The 20341-nt window shown below is 32.6% G+C and overlaps 13 protein-coding genes and 1 pseudogene across 14 annotated transcripts, besides 2 other annotated features; 3 read left to right on the top strand and 11 right to left on the bottom strand.

Moving 5' to 3' along the window:
• Positions 1–14201: part of a mobile genetic element that runs on past the window's edge.
• On the top strand, positions 568–1482 carry TVAGG3_0548080 (organellar and viral DNA polymerase type B; the record flags this gene model as incomplete). Its single annotated transcript, XM_051238081.1, has 1 exon — positions 568–1482. The coding sequence occupies one exon, from the start codon at positions 568–570 to the stop codon at positions 1480–1482; it is 915 nt and encodes a 304-aa protein (XP_051095905.1).
• Positions 1731–2606, bottom strand: TVAGG3_0548070 (protein of unknown function, DUF4106 family; the record flags this gene model as incomplete). The annotated part of the gene is made up of 1 exon (XM_051238080.1): positions 1731–2606. One exon carries the CDS (start codon positions 2604–2606, stop codon positions 1731–1733), a length of 876 nt encoding a protein of 291 aa, XP_051095904.1.
• On the top strand, positions 2643–3098 carry TVAGG3_0548060 (uncharacterized protein; the record flags this gene model as incomplete). The annotated part of the gene is made up of 1 exon (XM_051238079.1): positions 2643–3098. One exon carries the CDS (start codon positions 2643–2645, stop codon positions 3096–3098), a length of 456 nt encoding a protein of 151 aa, XP_051095903.1.
• TVAGG3_0548050 (protein of unknown function, DUF4108 family) lies at positions 3204–3534 on the bottom strand (the record flags this gene model as incomplete). Its single annotated transcript, XM_051238078.1, has 1 exon — positions 3204–3534. A coding segment is annotated over one exon (331 nt), but the record flags the coding sequence as incomplete, so codon positions are not given.
• TVAGG3_0548040 (His-Me finger endonucleases family) lies at positions 3577–4161 on the bottom strand (the record flags this gene model as incomplete). Its single annotated transcript, XM_051238077.1, has 1 exon — positions 3577–4161. One exon carries the CDS (start codon positions 4159–4161, stop codon positions 3577–3579), a length of 585 nt encoding a protein of 194 aa, XP_051095901.1.
• TVAGG3_0548030 (uncharacterized protein) lies at positions 4197–4781 on the bottom strand (the record flags this gene model as incomplete). The annotated part of the gene is made up of 1 exon (XM_051238076.1): positions 4197–4781. The coding sequence occupies one exon, from the start codon at positions 4779–4781 to the stop codon at positions 4197–4199; it is 585 nt and encodes a 194-aa protein (XP_051095900.1).
• Positions 4984–5432, bottom strand: TVAGG3_0548020 (uncharacterized protein; the record flags this gene model as incomplete). The annotated part of the gene is made up of 1 exon (XM_051238075.1): positions 4984–5432. A coding segment is annotated over one exon (449 nt), but the record flags the coding sequence as incomplete, so codon positions are not given.
• On the bottom strand, positions 5462–6268 carry TVAGG3_0548010 (uncharacterized protein; the record flags this gene model as incomplete). Its single annotated transcript, XM_051238074.1, has 1 exon — positions 5462–6268. One exon carries the CDS (start codon positions 6266–6268, stop codon positions 5462–5464), a length of 807 nt encoding a protein of 268 aa, XP_051095898.1.
• On the bottom strand, positions 6273–6809 carry TVAGG3_0548000 (protein of unknown function, DUF4106 family; the record flags this gene model as incomplete). The annotated part of the gene is made up of 1 exon (XM_051238073.1): positions 6273–6809. The coding sequence occupies one exon, from the start codon at positions 6807–6809 to the stop codon at positions 6273–6275; it is 537 nt and encodes a 178-aa protein (XP_051095897.1).
• On the bottom strand, positions 8403–8789 carry TVAGG3_0547990 (uncharacterized protein; the record flags this gene model as incomplete). The annotated part of the gene is made up of 1 exon (XM_051238072.1): positions 8403–8789. The coding sequence occupies one exon, from the start codon at positions 8787–8789 to the stop codon at positions 8403–8405; it is 387 nt and encodes a 128-aa protein (XP_051095896.1).
• Positions 9511–11129, bottom strand: TVAGG3_0547980 (annotated as a pseudogene). Its single transcript has one exon. A coding segment is annotated over exon 1 (1619 nt).
• On the bottom strand, positions 11811–12104 carry TVAGG3_0547970 (protein of unknown function, DUF4106 family; the record flags this gene model as incomplete). The annotated part of the gene is made up of 1 exon (XM_051238071.1): positions 11811–12104. A coding segment is annotated over one exon (294 nt), but the record flags the coding sequence as incomplete, so codon positions are not given.
• A 296-nt stretch (positions 14202–14497) lies between the features above and the next one.
• TVAGG3_0547950 (uncharacterized protein) lies at positions 14498–15004 on the bottom strand (the record flags this gene model as incomplete). The annotated part of the gene is made up of 1 exon (XM_001315835.1): positions 14498–15004. One exon carries the CDS (start codon positions 15002–15004, stop codon positions 14498–14500), a length of 507 nt encoding a protein of 168 aa, XP_001315870.1.
• Positions 15005–18517: 3513 nt separating this feature from the next.
• Positions 18518–20341: part of a mobile genetic element that runs on past the window's edge.
• On the top strand, positions 19984–20341 carry TVAGG3_0547940 (uncharacterized protein; the record flags this gene model as incomplete). Its single annotated transcript, XM_051238070.1, has 1 exon — positions 19984–20341. A coding segment is annotated over one exon (358 nt), but the record flags the coding sequence as incomplete, so codon positions are not given.

Below are 20341 nucleotides of genomic sequence, written 5' to 3'. Positions count from 1 at the left end.
AGATAGTGCTATAAAATTATTTGACGAAGTTGCTGAAAAATACATGTAAAGCGTATATTTTTGGTCTTTTGTGAAAGTCAGAAAATAAAGTTAGTGTCATTTTTTTGTATTTTTTTGTATTTGACGAGAATGTTTATGTTAGAATGTTAGATCTAACATGTTTTCTAACACGTTTTCTAACATGGTCTAAAACTCTTGAATTTTCATGAAATTTACACCAAAAATAATGTTTATGTTAGAATGTTAGATCTAACCTGTTTTCTAACCTCATTTCTAACATCGTAGAAAACTCTTGAATTTGTCATGAGTTTTACACCAAAAATAATGTTTATGTTAGAATGTTAGATCTAACATGTTTTCTAACACGTTTTCTAACATGGTCTAAAACTCTTGAATTTTCATGAAATTTACACCAAAAATAATGTTTATGTTAGAATGTTAGATCTAACATGTTTTCTAACACGTTTTCTAACATGGTCTAAAACTCTCGAAAATCATGAATTTTCCCGAAATAAAAAATAAAGTTGGTTTTTTTAAAAAAATATTTTTTATTTTTATTGTAAGAACATGTTAGCAACAACAGCACCAAACTCGTTAGTCATGAACCCAACTTCAATGTTAGTAGAGATGAAAAGCTTCATTCCTTCTTCATATACTTTCGAAACAAAAATCCAGAAGATAAAGCAAGAACTTTTAACAAGTAATTTAGACTGTAGTGCGAAAGATGAAACAAATGAACAGTATCTTTATGAAATGCAGGACATTATTGACCATTTACCCAAATTGCCTGAAATCCAACAACAAAAACTAACCATTCCCGAATTTGACGAAATAGAAGTCAAAGCAACTGACTCAGTAGAAATAAAGAAGTTCATACGAAAGGTAAATTATGAATTCCTTGGATTTCATTGCAACCACAAAGTCATGGACAAAGACTGCGACATGGTATATAAGAACATCTCTGACCTTTACAAATCCGAAGAATTTAAGACCTACGACAACTTTGTTTCATTAGTTGCAAAATGTGTTTGGGAAATAAGAGATAAAGATAGTAGGGGTAAGGTATGGAACGAACAAATAAAACCCGCTATGTTCGAGATGAAGAAAACCATTGACGCCTTAGTCATACTAGCAGGTAAGGTTTCAGAATATAACGCAAAAATGAACCCACAATGTTCTAAATGTAAAGCAGCAATGAGGAAATATAACTACTCCGTCAAAGAGATAGAACGTATGCGAAACGACTATGCAGATTTAAAGAAAGAAGCAGAGAAACCAGCAGAAGATAAAATGGACATGTTGACATTTCTAAACAAAAACTATCCAACAGCTGACGATTTCCTTCTATCTGACGTCAAGAAGAAGTATAAAGAAACTTTCGGTATCGTTAAAACATTCGATGTACTGACAGAAGAAATAGAAGCTACGAAATTGTTTAGAGTCATGAACCATCGCAACATATACCATGTAAAACGCTTGTAAATAGTTATGTTAGAAAACATGTTAGAAAACATGTTAGATCTAACATTCTAACATAAACATTATTTTTATTGAATTCCGTATGAAATTTCATGAATTTTGTATGTTTTAGACCATGTTAGAAAACATGTTAGAAAACATGTTAGATCTAACATTCTAACATAAACATTATTTTTATTGAATTCCGTATGAAAACCGAGAGAAGAACAGCGAGTAGGTAAGAAACCCTGGTCGCCAAAACTCTTTATTTTTCAAGCTTGACTTTTTACAATTTGAACTTTGTTCGCGTAGATGTGAATTCTGAAAGAAGTATGAGGGTCTTGTATGACTTTGTACTTCTCCCATAGTTCATGTCTGTCAAACTTACCTGCCATGGACTCTTTCATAAGTTCCATGAAATCGTCTTCGGACAATCCAGGGAAAAGTATGATGTCAGTAAGTATTCTTTTAACATCCTTACTTAAACTCTTTGCTGTCTGTACACAAATGACAACTGAGATGTTAAAGTGCCTAAGTTTCTTAAGAATTCGACACATATCTTGTTCTCTATTCTTTAACAAAGGATGAGAGGCGAAATCATCTAAGATAAGAAGACATCTATGAGGGTATGTCTTCCAATCGTAAGATTGCAATTTCTTCGAAATGTATTCTATCTCTTTCTGTTTGTTTCTGAAGTGTTTCTTCTCTAATATTCTCTGCATTTCCTCATTTGGGTCTTTAAACTTCGAGTTTATATACTCATTTATAGCATTGTACTTCAAAACTCTTCTTTGGTACTTCTTTATCCAATCTAACAACTCAGTATCCTTTATACATACTAACTTAGACTTCTTTATAATATCTTTGAACGAATTTACGGTTTGGTCAAATTGACCAGAAGTCGAACAAATGACTACTAACTCATAGAATGGGTTCTTCTCATCTAGTTCTTGTTGTTGTGCAGCCATTTTAAGATAAGTGAAAGTCTTACCCGACCCAGGTGGTGCGATTAGACCTGTTATACCATTCTGAGCAAATAAGAACTTGTCATGTATAGGTTTTATCTGAGCATTTTCTAACTTCCTCTTGTTCTTGTTTAAAACATTCTCAAATTTCTTGTCAATGTCAGCAAACTTTTTTTCTAACATATTTTTAGAAAAATTAAAATTTTTATCTTTTTGAAAATGTCTAGCGATTTCGCTATCTATATTCGAGACAAACTTTTTGACAGCAAAACATCTGTCGACCATAAAATCTTACATAGTGTAAACAAGAAAGGTGAATTTGTTCTAAAGTTCTGTTTCTGGGAATATGACAAGAACCATAAAACATTAGGCAGAGAAGTCTTTAAGTTTGTCAATGACAGACTTGTTGACAGAGATGACACCGATTGGAAAGATGAAGTCCAACAAAAGTTCTTAGAATGCAAAGAAGACACATGCGCTGTTCTTGAAGATGAAATAGGAAACAGAATAGATGAGCTATTAAAGGACAAAGAACTTTTACAGAAATATGGTTCTGAGAAGTTTGACATAACTCCACCAGAGAAGAAGAAGAAGAGAGAAAAGAAAGAAAAGAAAGTAGAAGAAGAGAAGAAAGAACCTGAACCAGTTCCAGAGAAGGTGAGATATGACATGTAAAAATAAAATTTTATTTTTAGAACATTTCTGGGTCAATGTCAATGTTCTCTTCCTCTTTAGGAGTAAACACTGGCTTAGACTCTAAAATCTTTTTACCTAATTTACCTTGAACTTCAACTATCTTAGACTCATAATATTCATAGTCGTCTGCTTTCTTTGGTTCATAAGGTATAACAAGTTTGTATGCTTTGCCTTCTTTAAGGTTTGAGAACCTTCTGTCAAAACTTTCTTTGACTGTTAACAAACCTTCTATGTCTAAGTCTTCAAATTTCGCACCATTTTTAGTCACAATAGCAAACTTAACTGGTTCGATGTTCCAAACTTTGTCAAATGTAGACTTTTCAAAATGGTAGAAGTAAACATTCAAATATATGAATGGAGCTAACTTATCTTTGACTTCTGTCATGTACTTATTTACTGAGATGAATTTCGTCATCTTTTCTATCGGATAAAAAAATTTTTTTTTTTAAAAAACGTTTTAAAATGGTATGCCATATAGCTTCTTGAATTTGTTAAGATATAGTCTAACGTATTTTCCATCTGTATCTCTAGCGTTTACATAAGCATAGCCCGCCTTAGTAAAACATACTTGTAATTTTCTATAGTTTACGCCGGTATAAAAGTAGAAAGAGTCTTGTTCTTCGCTATAGTAGTAAAACTCCAACGTATGCTTACCATAGTCTGTAATTTCAATTGCTTCGTCTTCTAGTTTGTCGACAAATTCGAATACAATATCTCCAATTTTGCCTATGTTCTTATTGTTTTCAGAACAAGTGACCCAGCGTAAGTTTTCAAGTCTATTGTCATTTCTTATATGGTTTATATGGTCTACAAAAGGTAGATTGTTAGAGTTCGGTATAAAATGAGTTGCAATGACAATATGTTTAAAATAGTTTTTTCCACCCATCTTCATAAGAGCATATCCGTCATTTCGCTCCCATTCGCTTAAAACTCTTTTTGTCTTTTTGTTTCTGACTTCAAATGACTCACAACAGTGAATTTCATATTTCTCATCTAACAAACAAGTTTCCCAACGGTCTTCTCCAACAAACTCAGCGTACATTTCAAATAAAATAAAAATATATATTTTTTTTAAATTTACTCAGAAAAATTTTTCTTTGTATATACGCCGTTCTGTATGTCTAAAAGATTTTTGACATTTGCCAAGAATGTACGTTTAGAAGCTGCCATATAACCATACTCTTGACAATATTGTTTATATGAATCGTACAATGACCTTTCATCTAAACACTCAAAGTTAGTCTCATCTATAAACAGTTCATATACACTCTTGTTTGCTTCTAACAATGTTTGTCTTTCTTCGGTATGTGGAATTTGTCTTGGATTGAACTTTGAAATATCTAATGTCATAAAATATGAGAACAAGTGGTTGTAAAAGTTAGGTGTCAAAGTTTCTGCTAAGTCGTCAAAATATTCTGTATCTTGCATATGAGAATCTGACGTTCTGACAACTACATATCTTCTGTCAGAACTTTCTAACTTCATCGGAACGGCGTTGTTTGAAACCATAATGAAATTTGCAACATTTTCACAAACTCTTTGGTCTTTATATTTTCTTTCAACAACTCCAACTTTGTCTGTTATAAGACTCTTCAAAGCATCCGAGTTCAAAACTTTTGTTGTATCTATACTTTGAAGTTCGTTACATACTATAAGTTTCATATTCTCTATTGAAGAGTTAAATTTACCGCAGATGTTTTCTAAGTTTGTCATATTAGGGTTCGAATAGCCCTCTAACAGTTTGCACAAAATATCTGTAAAGAAAGTATTCTTACCTGTTCCTTGTTTTCCAATTATAATGAGAGCAGTTTCATTTTTAGCACTTGGATGTTGTAAGATGTTTGCAAACCAACATAAGATATACTCATAGACTCTTTCGTTTCCATTGCATATAATTTCTTTGACATGGTCTAACCAAGCTTCTATAATATTTTCTTTCCATTCTACTTGTTCGTATTTATATCCAGTGAAGATAGAATAGAAGTTTGGAGAAGGTGTATAGAACTTTATACCTCGAACTGAAAAATCTTCAAGTTTTGACAATAAGATATCCCAAGCATCTAACATCTTCATGCCAACTTGTACGACTTTTATTTTCTTAAGTTTCTGTCTACATTCTTGTTCTGACACTATTGTCGCTCTTGGTTTGTTAAAGACAACATCCCATTCTTTCATGACATAACATTCTGGGGCAGAGTCGACATAAATGACTAAACGTTTCAAATTCTCGACTGCTTTGTTATAGTCTCTAAATGGACACATATTTCTGAATGCTTGGAAGTCATAAAAATCTGAAACATCTATTCTGTACATTTTTATAAAAATAAAAAAAAATATTTTTTTTATTCTTGAGCTATTTGTTGCATTTGTTGTTCTTGAGCTATTTGTTGTTCTTGAGCTATTTGTTGTTGAAGTTGTTCTTGTAATACAATACTTTCACCAGTTGCATCTTCCAATTCGAAACTTTCTGCCGTCATTGACAAATACATAGGACATAAAAGTTTTACAGGAACAAAGTTTGCGTCAACTAAGGTTAAGTTTATGTTTGCTAAAGTGTTTGAGTTTACTAAAGCTGAAAACTCTGCATTCGAATGAACAATAGGCAAACCAGCAGAGAAAGTGTTGTTTATACGCATGAGTATCTTTTGGTCATAGTAGTTTCTGTCGACATTCGAATAACACTTTGAACCTAAGTTTGAAACAATATATAAAATAGGTGTACTTAAAGTCAATGGAACAGACAAACCTTGTATGACACCTTTTCCTGTTATAGGAAACTGTTGGTAGTAAAAACCAGATATAAGTTTTGTATTATAGCTCATATCGTTTATAGTAAACTCAGTCGGACATCCAAACATAATGAAACCTGCTCTAGTTGCAGCACATGTTACATCCGTCCTTAAAGTATTAAATAAGTCAACAAAACCTGTTGGTGGTATATCTGAGTAAGTATCTTCAAAGAAGTATTTTTTACCATTCACAACAACAAAGTCTTCTGGTGTCAAAAGAGCAAAACAGGCTTTAGTCGTCATTGTGTTTAAAGTTAGTTTACAATATCGTCCTTGAGGACTTTGTAAGTTTGTTGTTATAGAATTATATGACTCAGGGTTTTTAGTCGTAATAGTATAAACCACTATGTCTTCTGCCATTTACTTAGCAAGTAAATTTTAATGAAATGTTGTGGTCGTCAAATATTTTTATGACGTCTGGGAAACTATATTTTAAGTTCAACGTTTCACCTCCTTTCATAACGTATATCTTGTCAATGACATTATATGAAACACCACAGCAACTAACGTCGGGTTCTATTTCTTTGATGTTTATATCGTCTGCCTCTGTCAAAAGTTTCAATAGTTCTTTCAAAATTTCATGAGGTGCGATGACATATGAGTTCACTTTTACAGGGTTGTGTTCGACCAAGTTTAACATTATACCTAAAGCTTGACAAATCTTCTCCTGAGTTTTAAGTTTGTCTTTAAGTTGTTGGTAGTCGTTTCGAATATCTGCAACAGAACTTAAGTCTCTGCTAACTTCAGGATATGTTGGTTGTTCTTTTACAGGAACTATTGTTATACCATCTTCGTCTTCGTATGGTTTCCCCACTTCAACATCTCTTTCTTTGACATTGACAACAACACTTTGACTGTTTGTTTGAGTTGGTGAATTTAACTTCACATCTGCCATCGCCATTAAACCTTTTGAAACACTTACGCTTCTATTTTTCGGAAATGACATTTTACTTAGAATAAAAAGATGGACGTATTTGAGTATCTCTTCGAATTGAAGCAAAACAAAGTTTACACACACAAACAATACAAATACACTGATAGAATAGTTCTTTACACAAACAATGGAAAATGTTATAGAATAGCAGTCTTTGCTGAACCAAAATATTTTCATAAAGCAAAGAAAGTTGGTATAACCGAGATGGTGAAAGTTCTTGAAGCAGACAAAAATATAACAACAAAACTTACAGATATTTCTAAAGGTAAGTTTATAATACAATTTTATGTCAAAACTGGCGTACTGTCAATATTTGACGGAGAGAAGTCAGTTCAAGAACAACTTACTGACCTGCTGCCAAAATCTGCTCGATGGAAGCTGTCGTTATGCCAATCTGAGGAGCCCCAGCAGGTTTCATCGAACGAATCTTCAAAAGAGCATCTTCTGTGAAAAGTGCTATTGGTTTTGTAAACTTCTTTGCTTTCAATTCATCTGGACCGTCTCTGTCACCAGTATATTGTATTTGAACTGTACCAACAGTTGAAATACCACCCATAAAGTCTTCTGAGTCAGCAAATGGAATGCCAAGCCAAAAGTTTGAACGGTCTCCATTTGTATATTGAGTTTTTTGAGCTCCTGTATGGGTCCATACTTTCACATATGGCATAATAGAACTTTGCATTTCAGGGTTAATGGTTGTTGTGAAGTTGTTGTTAAAGTTCATAGCATCTAATGTCAAGTTGTATGACCTCATATCCTCAACTGTAGAATATTCTTCTCTTGGATAATATTTGCCATCTATGTTTATATGATATTTAATACCAGGGTTGTAGAAACAAGAATAGTCATTTATAGTTCGTCTGAACAGTACAAACATAGTATCTGCATGTTTCATTGCAGTTGTTAAAGCAATATCTGTTCTTGCACCTGGGTCAGCACTTTGGTTTCCAACTTCACCTGCAAAGTCTTTGACAGATATTTGGTGTATAGGGAACATAAGTGGAACTGCAATATATTTGGCAGCTAAAGCATTTGAATATCTGGGTCCAACATATAGACTGCAAGTCTGCTTTCTATTCTCTTGCATTCAAATTTTTCGCATGTGAACTTAACTGGGTCCCAAGCATCTCCAGCAGCATTGAAATAATAGTTTACTTCAGTGTTGAGGTTTGAGAAACCAAAGTCTAAGTCAACTTGTTTTTGCAAAAGTCGGCGAATGACATTTTATTTGTTCCCACTACTTCTGTAAGAGTGAATGGGTCTTGTGTTGGTGCAATGACTAAGTTATTTTTGCTTGGAGTAAGTTCGATAGAAATTTTTCCTGCCCAGTTTGGCAAGTATCTTAAAAACCTGAAGATGAGGAAAGATGACAAAGGAACTCTAAGTTTCAGTTTTACTTTGGTTACTGCTGCTGCAGTTTGTCCAGAAAGGTTAACATAAACTCCTGGAACGTTAGGTCAAGTCTTCTTATTTTCTCAATAGTTGCATACTGGTCTGTTTGTTCTCTAGCTTGTGGTTGTACTGAGTTTCTCAAAGCGAACCATTCATAGTTTGCCCATGTTACTGTTGAACTAAGTCAGAGTTAGAATATATCTTATATCCCATGAAAACTTCTGGAGCATATTGGTATCCGACATAGAAAATTCCATTGCAACCTTTCTTGTCAGACAACTTGGCAGAAGGTTTTATTTCAATGTCTTGTTCCACGTATAAGAAAGAGTTGTCAATAGAAATTATATGAAACCTGTCGCAAGCAATATCTACTGTTGTTGAAGAACCTTCTCCAAACTCACCTACGTTTCCATAAGAAACAGCAGTTGTATATTCGTAAGTTCCAGGAACTATTTCTGACCTTCTAATGGCATTGTCGCATTCGTTATACCATTCGGAAACATTTCCATTCATAGCATCCAAAACTGTTGGCGTTATATTCTGAGCGGCGTACATTTCATATGAGTAAAAATATAGAATAGTTGGATTTATATGTCATAATAGAACCCACTCCGACCAAGCTTTACTTTCTTCCTGACTGAGTTTTTAACTCTTCTTTTTCCTTCATTGCCCTCTGCTTGAAGTTGTTGCATCTTTGCATTATGTTCATCTAGTATGTTGCAAATTTCCCATGTCCTTTTTGCCTTTTGGCTCTGGTCGCCCATCTCAGGTAACCTATATCCTAGAAAGAGTTTGTCATAGTCTGTATTTGAGTCTTCGCGTATTGTTTGCATGACTCTTTCCTGAGTTTCCGGTTCAAGCTCTTCAAACAGGCCTGTCCATATGGAATATGCTCGTTTCCAAATATATGTTTTTGTAGCCATTCTGGTTTTCTTTCCATGTTACCAACTATATCTTTTGTGAATGGGAAAGCTTTTACCCAATCTTTCAGTCTTGCGTCGTTTATTTCTGTAGTTGGTTTTATTTTGTCAAGGAACATGTTTTTCAATACTAACATTTCATTTGGTACTGTCAATTTGAGTTTTCTTAAATATTCATCCCTTCTCAGTTCATTGTCTGCAAAGTAAGTTTTTATGACATTTTGCAAACTTTCATTTGCAAGGTCATGTACAATAGGTTCTCTTCCTTCTCTCTCCCTAACTGTCTTTCTAAACTCTTCACCAAATATACCATCTCTATGGTTCTGTGTAGTTCTTTGAGATAAATGTTCTAGAACGTCAGGTGTTAATTTCCATCAGCCATGTTCATTTCATACTGGTCCAAAATATCTGCATGTTTCATATCTTTCAATGGCATTAAAGCCGCGCTGAAAATACCAGCTACATCTGGTTCACCATTCACTTCCATTGCGTCTACAACTTCTTGAATTGAGGTTGTAAGTTATGAACCACCTATCTGGATTAGCTTTATGAACCCCATCTCATTGTAGTTCCATCGTCTGCAGAAACAAAAGTAGGTTTGTTTCCATCTTGGTTAGGTTCTGAATGAACTTTAAACAATGTTTCATTTCTATATGTTTCTTGAAATTTAACCTTTTATTTTCACCGAGTTCATCCGAAGATTGAACGTTAAATGCTCGTAAGTAAAAAGGGTTGTTGTATTTGTGTACATTTTTTTTCAGTTCTTCCATTCTATGCTGGATATTTCATCTGATGTTGGAGTCTTTTGTATGTCGGCAAACATTTTTCGATATTCTTCTACTATGTCAGCCGAATTTTTTTTAGACTCTTGGAAATATTCCATATTCTCCGCATACTCTTGTTGAGGGTCAAGATTTTTCGGCTGTTCCAAATCTTCATCTAGTTCTGTGAAGTTAGTTTCCAAAGGAAGGACTTGTTCGTTTCCTTCAGGCTCTTCTAGCTGTTGTTGCTGAACTATTTCTTCCATGTCTGGTTGTATCTGAACTTCTTCCTGTGGAGTTTCTTGTACCTCATCTGCTGGCATTTCATATATTCCGAGACCGTTTTCAACAAGTTCCCTATTTAAGTCATCCGCATTCATAACCCTTTCTTCTTTCGTTCCTTCTCTATTTTTTACGCGTTTCATGAAGATAGTTGAATTGTCATTTATCTCTGACACCAAATATCTCGGAGTAAATTCATCCATGTCATTTGGATGATATGCTATTAAATCATATCCCTTAGCGAGCTTGTATTTTCCAGGTTTGAGATTATATCCGTTTTGGTGCTGAGCCATAAAGCTAAATAGGTTCGGGTCAGTATTTCCATCCTTGAACTTTCGAATAGCTTCTTTATATCTGTCACTAAAGTCAATAGTATCTGGGTAACCATACTCTTCCTTCAGCATTTTTAAGAATTCTTGGTTTCCTTGTTCTCTACTTCTTTTATGTCCTTGCTCTGTTTGTGGTTGTTGTTGTGCAGGGTTTTGAACTGTTGGTTGCTGTGCTGGTTGTTGTGTTGGTTGTTGTGCAGGGTTTTGAACTGTTGGTTGCTGTGCTGGTTGTTGTGTTGGTTGTTGTGCTGGTTGTGGAGGTGGTTGTTGTGCTGGTTGTTGTGCTGGTTGTGGAGGTGGTTGTTGTGCTGGTTGTTGTGCATGCCTGTGTCTGTGTCCATGTGACGATGTAAATGTTCTAGGTAGTCCTGGTGCAGGTGCTTCTCTTGGAGGGTTTGGTGGTATATAAGTTCCACCAGCTGGCACATATGTTCCATCTGCAGCGTAATGTCCTACCTGACTTTTCGTTTTTAAGAAAGCATTTACTAGGTCTGTTTTGGTCTGTTGTAACTCTTTTTCTTGACTTTTCACAACAGTTGCTCTAACGGCGTCATAGGCACTTTGAACTGCCTGTCTCGTTGCTGCATCTGTTATTTTCGTCATATTTTGTGCTACTTCTTTTAACTCTTTGTCGAAACCTTCAGACTTCAGTTTCTTTCCAGATGAGAAGTCGTTCACTTGTTTCACCTTACTATGAAGAGCTTCGAAGGCGTTCTTAAAGTCAGCATTTGTTAAAGCTTCATTTGAACTGTCTTCATCCGCTTGTATTTTTGTCCTTATTGACCCTATAAGCTGGGCTGCTTTAGCGTTGGCTTGGGCATCTAACCAGTCATTGTTAGCTTTTATATATTCTGCACTTTTCATTGCCTTTTGCATAGCCGCGTCGTTATTTTTACTTTCTTGTGCTAAGTTTTCATACTGTACGGTTTGGTTTTGCAACTGTAAAAGTTTTTCTGCCTTTACATTTGCTTCAACTTCTTTTTTATACTCATCGCTATCCATATATGTCTTCAGGGCTTTTTGCTTTATCTCTTCATCTTTCAGTACTTTATATCGAGTAGTATGGTTTTTCAAATTTATAACATCTTGTTCCATTTTTGCTACTTCTGCTGCTTTTTCTGACACTTTTTTCGCATATTCCTCTGTACTTAGTTCTTTCAGTTGTTCTTCTTTCTTCTTTTTCTCTACGTTTAACTCATTGAGTTTCTTTGTGTGTCTGTCATATTCTAGTTTCTTTTCGTTTTCACTTATTTGCTTCTGTATGTCTATGTTTGACTTTTTGACATCTGTTATTTGATTTTTGAGTGAACTCAAATTCATTTGACTTTGAGGGTTATATGCTGTTCCGTCTGCAGCTCCACCATAGCCTGCCATTTTCGCTAAAAGTGCCGCTCTTAAACCTCCACTCTGTGCACCAAGAACTCGGTTTAAAAGCATAGGATTGCTTGACATTTGTTGCAACATAGTGGGGTCATTCAGCATTTGTTGTTGCAACTGTTGTTGTGGTGTCAGTTTTACTATTGGATGTTTCAATGCTCTCTTCCTCTTACGTATATTCTTACGTAGCTTACGTGGCATTTTAAGTGAAGTTAAAAAGCGGTTTTTGACAGATGTTTTGTTGTGACTTCTTCGTAAAGACTTTGTTGAGATTTCTTCATAAATGTTTTGTCAAGACTTCTTCATAAAGACTTTGTTGAGATTTCTTCGTAAAGACTTTGTTAAGACTTCTTCATCGTAATGAGTGTAAATGACCCAAAAATATATTTTATGTTAGAATGTTAGATCTAACATGTTTTCTAACATGTTTTCTAACATGGTCTAAAACATACAAAACTCATGAAATTTCATACGGAATTCAATAAAAATATATTTTATGTTAGAATGTTAGATCTAACATGTTTTCTAACATGTTTTCTAACATGGTCTAAAACATACAAAACTCATGAAATTTCATACGGAATTCAATAAAAATAATGTTTATGTTAGAATGTTAGATCTAACATGTTTTCTAACATGTTTTCTAACATGGTCTAAAACATACAAAACTCATGAAATTTCATACGGAATTCAATAAAAATAATGTTTATGTTAGAATGTTAGATCTAACATGTTTTCTAACATGTTTTCTACCCTCTTGAATTTTCATGATTTCATCGTAAATGTTTTGTCAAGACTTCTTCGTAAAGACTTTGTTGAGATTTCTTCGTAAAGTTCTTCATCGTAAAGACTTTGTAAAGTCTTTCTCATGAACTTTCTTGTCAATGTTTTGTTGAGACTTTGTAAAGTTCTTCATCGTAAAGACTTTGTAAAGAAAGTTCATGAAAATTCATGAGGTTAGAAAAGAGGTTAGAAAAGAGGTTAGATCTAACATTCTAACATAAACATTATTTTTGTCTGATTTTACGAAGAAGTCTTGACAAAACATTTACGATGAAGAAGTCTTGACAAAACATTTACGAAGAAGTCTTGACAAAACATTTACGATGAAGAAGTCTTGACAAAACATTTACGAAGAAGTCTTGACAAAACATTTACGATGAAGAAGTCTTGACAAAACATTTACGATGAAATCATGAGTTTTCTACGATGTTAGAAAACATGTTAGAAAACGTGTTAGATCTAACATTCTAACATAAACATTATTTTTGTCTGATTTTACGAAGAAGTCTTGACAAAACATTTACGATGAAGAAGTCTTGACAAAACATTTACGAAGAAGTCTTGACAAAACATTTACGATGAAGAAGTCTTGACAAAACATTTACGATGAAATCATGAGTTTTCTACGATGTTAGAAAACATGTTAGAAAACGTGTTAGATCTAACATTCTAACATAAACATTATTTTTGTCTGATTTTACGAAGAAGTCTTGACAAAACATTTACGATGAAGAAGTCTTGACAAAACATTTACGAAGAAGTCTTGACAAAACATTTACGATGAAGAAGTCTTGACAAAACATTTACGAAGAAGTCTTGACAAAACATTTACGATGAAGAAGTCTTGACAAAACATTTACGATGAAATCATGAGTTTTCTACGATGTTAGAAAACATGTTAGAAAACGTGTTAGATCTAACATTCTAACATAAACATTATTTTTGTCTGATTTTACGAAGAAGTCTTGACAAAACATTTACGATGAAGAAGTCTTGACAAAACATTTACGAAGAAGTCTTGACAAAACATTTACGATGAAGAAGTCTTGACAAAACATTTACGATGAAATCATGAGTTTTCTACGATGTTAGAAAACATGTTAGAAAACGTGTTAGATCTAACATTCTAACATAAACATTATTTTTGTCTGATTTTACGAAGAAGTCTTGACAAAACATTTACGAAGAAGTCTTGACAAAACATTTACGATGAAGAAGTCTTGACAAAACATTTACGATGAAGAAGTCTTGACAAAACATTTACGATGAAGAAGTCTTGACAAAACATTTACGATGAAGAAGTCTTGACAAAACATGAAAACATATATAATTTGTGAAAAGCTCCTGGAAGACCTCCGAATAAAAACTTCATTTATGTGGGCTAGAAGGCACGAAGTGCCTGGAAGCTCACCCCAAGAAAAAAAAACTTCATTATACTCATTCATCCTCAGGGCTAGAAGGCACGAAGTGCCTGGAAGCCCCACTCCCTTTTTTTTTTTTTTTTTTTTTTTTTTTGATATTTCTAAAATCAGATATGACAAATCATAGTAACATACTACCAATGCAGTATATTTATAATTTATACATTTTTGACGAAAATTACAAAAAATAAATCAATCGCGTTATATGTATTCTGATACAATTTTATAGTTAAAGTTATTTATTTCCTTCATAACTCAAAATGAATAAAATGAACAAGTTGTAAAGTAGAAGATTATCATACTCTCACTACTACAGACATTAATATTAATATTGATAATAGAATTAAGAAATCCAGATGTAACATGCGCAGAAAAATAAAAATGATAATTTTACTTTGAATAAATAAATGGGCATGAAAACACTGAAATGTGAAGTTTAATTGGATGTGGATCTACAGTTTCCTCATTAGGGAGAACAACATATGAACATTTAACTGGCTCAAAGTCATCAGCTGTCATAATATGAGTGTAAAAAATAGTGGTATTTGTCGCGATTATGGTTGATATGAAAGTTGGAGGTTTGGGAGTAATGATTGGCACTGGTGTTCGCATTGGTGTTCGCCTAGGAGGGTCTATTCCCATCAATTCTTTAATTGACAATATTTTTTTATCAACATCTAGAATCTCTTCTTCTTCTGTCGTTGTTGATACTATTGTTGATAATGTCAAAATCCTAAAAGGGTTATGCAAGCCACATATACTTTCGCCTGATTTATAAGTTCTTTTGATATGAACTGTTGTTTCATCATAGCTATTTGTGTTATCAATAAAACAAAATTCGAGTGTAATATTATCAGTTTCAGAAATGGTTCGGAAATAATAAGGTAATTCATTCATAAAAAAGCAACTTTGTTGAATAAAAATACTTGTTGATTGACAATTAATCAGTTCAGATTCAGATGAAGGACCTCCATTGTTTATATAATTGCATTCATAAATTTTATTACCATTTTTTGAATTGCAGTATTTAATTAATGCAGAATCTAGTCCGGGATTTGATGAATTTAAAAAATATGAATATGATATTTCGGATTCTGTACTAGGATTTCGTACATCATAAAGAGATCTATCTTCAGCCTTACAATAACTGACATTTGAATATTTAATTTTAATTTCCCCATAATTCATTGAAATTGTATTTTTTCCGCCACTAATTTTTCCACAAAGAGAAATCGAACATCTTTCAATTCTATTTTTTGATTTAGAATTCTGTGTAACTGCGGTAAAGCTATGAATTCCACTTTTTGAAACTTTGGAGGCACGACAACAAACACGGCATTGAACACATTGACCTTCATTTGCAAAGTAAATTGAACCGCCATTTGCAATAGAAAAGTTGGTTTGGTCATTTGAACATTTATAAAATAATGAATCTTCAATTAGACATTTTGTTTGGTTATTTCTGACATCAAATCTGATTGCACCATCTTTTTGTAATTTAATAAAGTTCCCATACGTGATGTAACTTTTATATCCATCAACACCATTAATAGATTCATTAGACCTTGCAATATTAGCATCATATGACGAATCGTAAAAAGACCACCAAGATCGGTGCAGAAATAATACGTTCGTGCTTATAGATTTAAATTAAAATCATCATAATTACGATTATTTTAACATTCAATTTTTTTGTGATACCAAATCAACAAAAATTTTGAATTAAAGATTTCCGATCGAATCGTATTTTTATATTGCTTTTGATTTATAATAAGTTATTTACAGTAATATCAAATAAATCGGGACTACCTTAAATTTTGATAAATGCCCCTAAATAAAAAATCGGATCAAAATTATTTATGTCACTTGTTAAATATAAATAAGAATAGACACTTAATGTGATATAAGATCCTTGGATGCTTTTATAAATCAAATTTCAAGGCAAATAATTATGGATCGCCTGATATATGTCAAAGAACACGAACAGGTTTTTCTTGCTTTAAGTAAGTATGATTCAATCAATAATTTTGCATTCTTAAATCTTGCAAGAATTAACAAAATATCATAGTAGTATATGTTGAAGGGTTGTGTGACTTTTTTTGTTACATCTATATATAGATGATGCATTGAAATATATTTATTTATAAATCATTAAAAAATTAACATTAATTTTAAAATAATTTATTTTTTTATCTTTTATAAAAGAAGCTATATATAGATGATGTCAGATATTCCGCGATTAATTAAACATTGTTTAAATCCTGAATGGGTTAAACTTCAATTTAAAAATGAAGATTGTGAATTATTAAATGAATATGAAAGCCAAAATAAGCTAATGATTATTTGAATTTATGAAATCAATTATTTGATTCATTCTTTCTTCAATCTCTTCTATTCTTTTTGTTAAATCATCAATTTTCATTAATGAGGTGATTCTTGATTGAGGAATAGATTTCAAACTAACCACCCCTTTTATTTTTGAAATTTTGAATCCATCAACTTTAAACATTTTATTCAATTTACACGTTGTCAATTCTTCAAATAATTTTTTATTAGCATAATAGTCATTAAATTCTTCAACAGATGAAAAAATTTTTATTTCAGTAATTGGTTTAACAACGTTTATTTTTTGTTGAACATCTTTACTTTCATTAATTTCCTCCTCCTCTGTTTCATTTATTTTTAAAATTGGTTTCATTTATCATTAAATAAAAATTAGAATATAAGTGATGAAATATATTTTTTAATTAATATTAAATCAGAAATGGCGGCAGGATTCTTTAAAAAATTATGGGAAGGAATTAAGAAAGCTGCGGGTTGGGTTCATAAAAAGATTATTAAACCCATTGCAAACTTTTTGGCACCAGTAGCGAAAACGGCAGGAACTATCATAGGTGGAGTATTAGGTACTAAAGCAGGTAATCCGGCGATGGGAGCACAAGCAGGTAACGCAATTGGTGGAATAGCTGAAGGAATACTTAATAAAATAGGAGGTGGATAGTGGAAAAATAAATATGAGATCCTATGGATCATCTCACCGCTTAGCGGCTTAAAATTATTTTTATCTTAGTATCGGTTGTAGTCTTTGATAAACTTTTTCTCCTTTATTTAAAATTTCTCTTATTGGGGCAGCTTTTGGTGTTATTGATTCAGCAACGTCACTAATTGCTTCTTTATTCTTAATATATCCAATTTGCCCCCTTCTTCAATGTTTCCCAAACTTTACTCGCTCCTCTTTTTACTCTATCCCACAGTTTCTTAAATATACCTGCAGCCATAGTTGATTATTTCATTAAAATTAAAAATTCATTTTCATCTTTTAATTTTGATTTTTTATTTATTAATAAATGACGACTAACTATTTGGTGCCAAACACTAAACTGATTAATGGAAATGTGTTTCATTCATTCGAAAAGATAAATGAAATATTCGCAAAGAATGATGGTAGAAGATATTATAGAGAACTTGAAAGTTCATGCTATGACTCTGATGCTCCATATTTTGATGATAAACAAACTCATTTAAGAATTACAAATCCGGCTCATGATGTGAATCAATTAGGTGACACATATATTAAACGCAAAGTTAAAGCAACTCTAGTTTCAAATAAAGCTTTCACATGTGATGCCGCTTTTAAATGCATGCGTTTATTCGTTGGTTACAAATCATCAAATCAAAACTTTAAACAATTAGAAGTAGAAACCGAAAGAGGTGATGTCGGTTATCTTCAGATGGATTGCGCCCGTGAATCTTTCGCATTTGCAACATATAAACCAAATCAGAAAGGAAAGTTAAAAAGTTTGTTCATTCGTTATATAATAATGTTCAAAATATGATAACTCAGTATGTGGTAAATATATTGACCCCTCAGAAGTTTTCAAGAGAGCAAATGAAGAAGTTGATGTCACTTTTGATATGATTATTCCGGTAAATGATTTGTTAGCATTTCAGGCGTTCGATGATTATCCTAAATCATTTGGTGATATCATTCTTAAATATTATGTTTTCAGGGATACTTTAGTATTTTGTCAGGTTGACCCGTTAAGAGTTGCTGATTTACAAAATTACGTTTATGAAAAGATAACTGATGAAAATTATGAAAAGATTATGAATCATGTTTATAAATATGATCGCAAATTCCAACAAATCGGACTTCCTGCCAAATTAATTACAAGCTTAGCCGCTACATCTGCTGACGCAACAGTTGATGACGTTATTATTTCATGCACAAAGATGGAAGTTTTAGAGGATAAATGTATTACACCAGGATACGGTTTAATTGAAGAATCAGTTAAAGCAATACCACGTTTATTTAGTAAGGAAGATCCATTCATGATTCCAGCTCAACATATTGACGTTCGTTCACTAAATGGAGGTTGCATCACTCCTGAAGGTATTAGCTCAGATTTCTCATACGCTCTTTATAACGTTACAGATGTTGTGTTAACATTTCCAAAGAATGCAATGCAAAGAACGGTTTTAGAAAATCCAATGCTTCGAGGTCTTCAGGTCACTATAGATTCCAGAAACTTCCCCGATCAAGCGATGACCACAGTGGGTGACATATTCTTTACACGTATGCTTCAAGCTTCTGATTTAGATGGAGTGAATGAATGCACAGAAGAATACGAGGACTCTTTAACTAGACCACTGAATGATGATAATGGCACGCCATTAGCTAGAACATGGAAAGACCAAACTTCATTCTTATGCACTATTCCAGTTCAACGTGATGGAGCGGGTATATTCTTTGATGGATTAGAAACTTTCAACTCACAAGTTACAGTACAAGTGAAAGCTTATCCAATCATTCAGGGTGAAAATGACACTTACTGTTCAAAGGTGACAAATCATCCTCAGGTTTGGTTTACTAGGACTACATATTGGACATGGACACCGGACGAAGGTTTGAAATATCATCCAACAGGTACACCACCACAGTATAGAAGTTCATATGATGAAATATTGATGAATAGAAATGTTTAAAATTATAAATTTATTTTTGATTAAATGGATTTAAATTCATCCACCCCTTATGAAGAATTAGCGGGAGTATATAATACATACGTAGATGATATGATTAATGAAGCATTGAGTGATAATAGAAATGCTCTATCTAAGGAAAAATTAATGAAAATTCCATATTCTGAATGTTATTTAAATTCAATCACTGCAGCAATTGGTAAACAGAATAAGGGTAAAACATTAACGATATTAAAACAAATTATCATTATTGCTAACACTTCCCCTATTCACATGTGTTAATTTATATCAACCGTTCAGGTTCACCTTCAGATGATACATTTAAATCTTTAAAGCATTTAATCAAAATTCCAATTATTTATTTATCACAAGAAGAAGCAGAAGATTATTTAAAAAACTTTTTAATGTATAAAGAATTATATAATACAATCAAGAAGCAAGGATTAGAGGATAAAATTATTGATAAACAACGGGTGAATTATTTGAAACACTTTCTATTTCAAATTTTGATAGAGAATTTTTGCATTCACTCATTTTTCTAGATGATGCAGTGAAATCAAAACTAATAACAAATGAGAAATCATATTTTAATCAGTTATTAACTCAATGTCGACACATTCAGTGTTCATTCTTTATGGCTGTTCAATATTTCAAAGCATTAAGCACAAACATTAAATCAAATCTATCAACACTTTTCATTTTCAGTGGGTTTAGTCGTCAACAGTTGAACGTTATGCTTTATCAAGTGAATTTACCAATGAGCATTAATGAACTTTACACACAATATCAGCAATTAGGTGAACATGGAAAAATAATAGTTGATTTAAATAAAGGAAGTGTTAAATTTGATTAACTTTTTATAATTAATTTTTATTTTTTATTTATAATTAAACATGACAGAAATGGCAAATCTTCTACAGGTTCCATTAAAACAAGGAACAAACAAAAAGGGTGCATATAATAGAACTATGAAAGTTCCTGATGGAATGAAAGAATTAGTTCATATTGTTGCTGGTCTTCAAAAAGATGTTAAACAAATGAGAAACGTTTTAACATTACCAGAAGCTCAAGCATATGCCAAACGTCAAGGTCCAAATTGGGAAGCACACGAAGCAGACATTACGGGTCCAAATGGAAAACCTGATGGTATAAATGAAGTTTTCGTTACTGATGGTCAAGGTAATATTAAAGTCATAAATGGTTACAAATTAACTATAACTGATTATCCTAAACGTAAAGCATATAATGAAC

This window comes from Trichomonas vaginalis, chromosome II, assembly GCF_026262505.1.
Source record: "Trichomonas vaginalis G3 chromosome II, whole genome shotgun sequence".
NCBI lineage: Eukaryota > Parabasalia > Trichomonadida > Trichomonadidae > Trichomonas > Trichomonas vaginalis.
The sequence above is the reverse complement of the archived record's forward strand: the minus strand, read 5'-3'. Positions and strand labels throughout refer to the sequence as shown.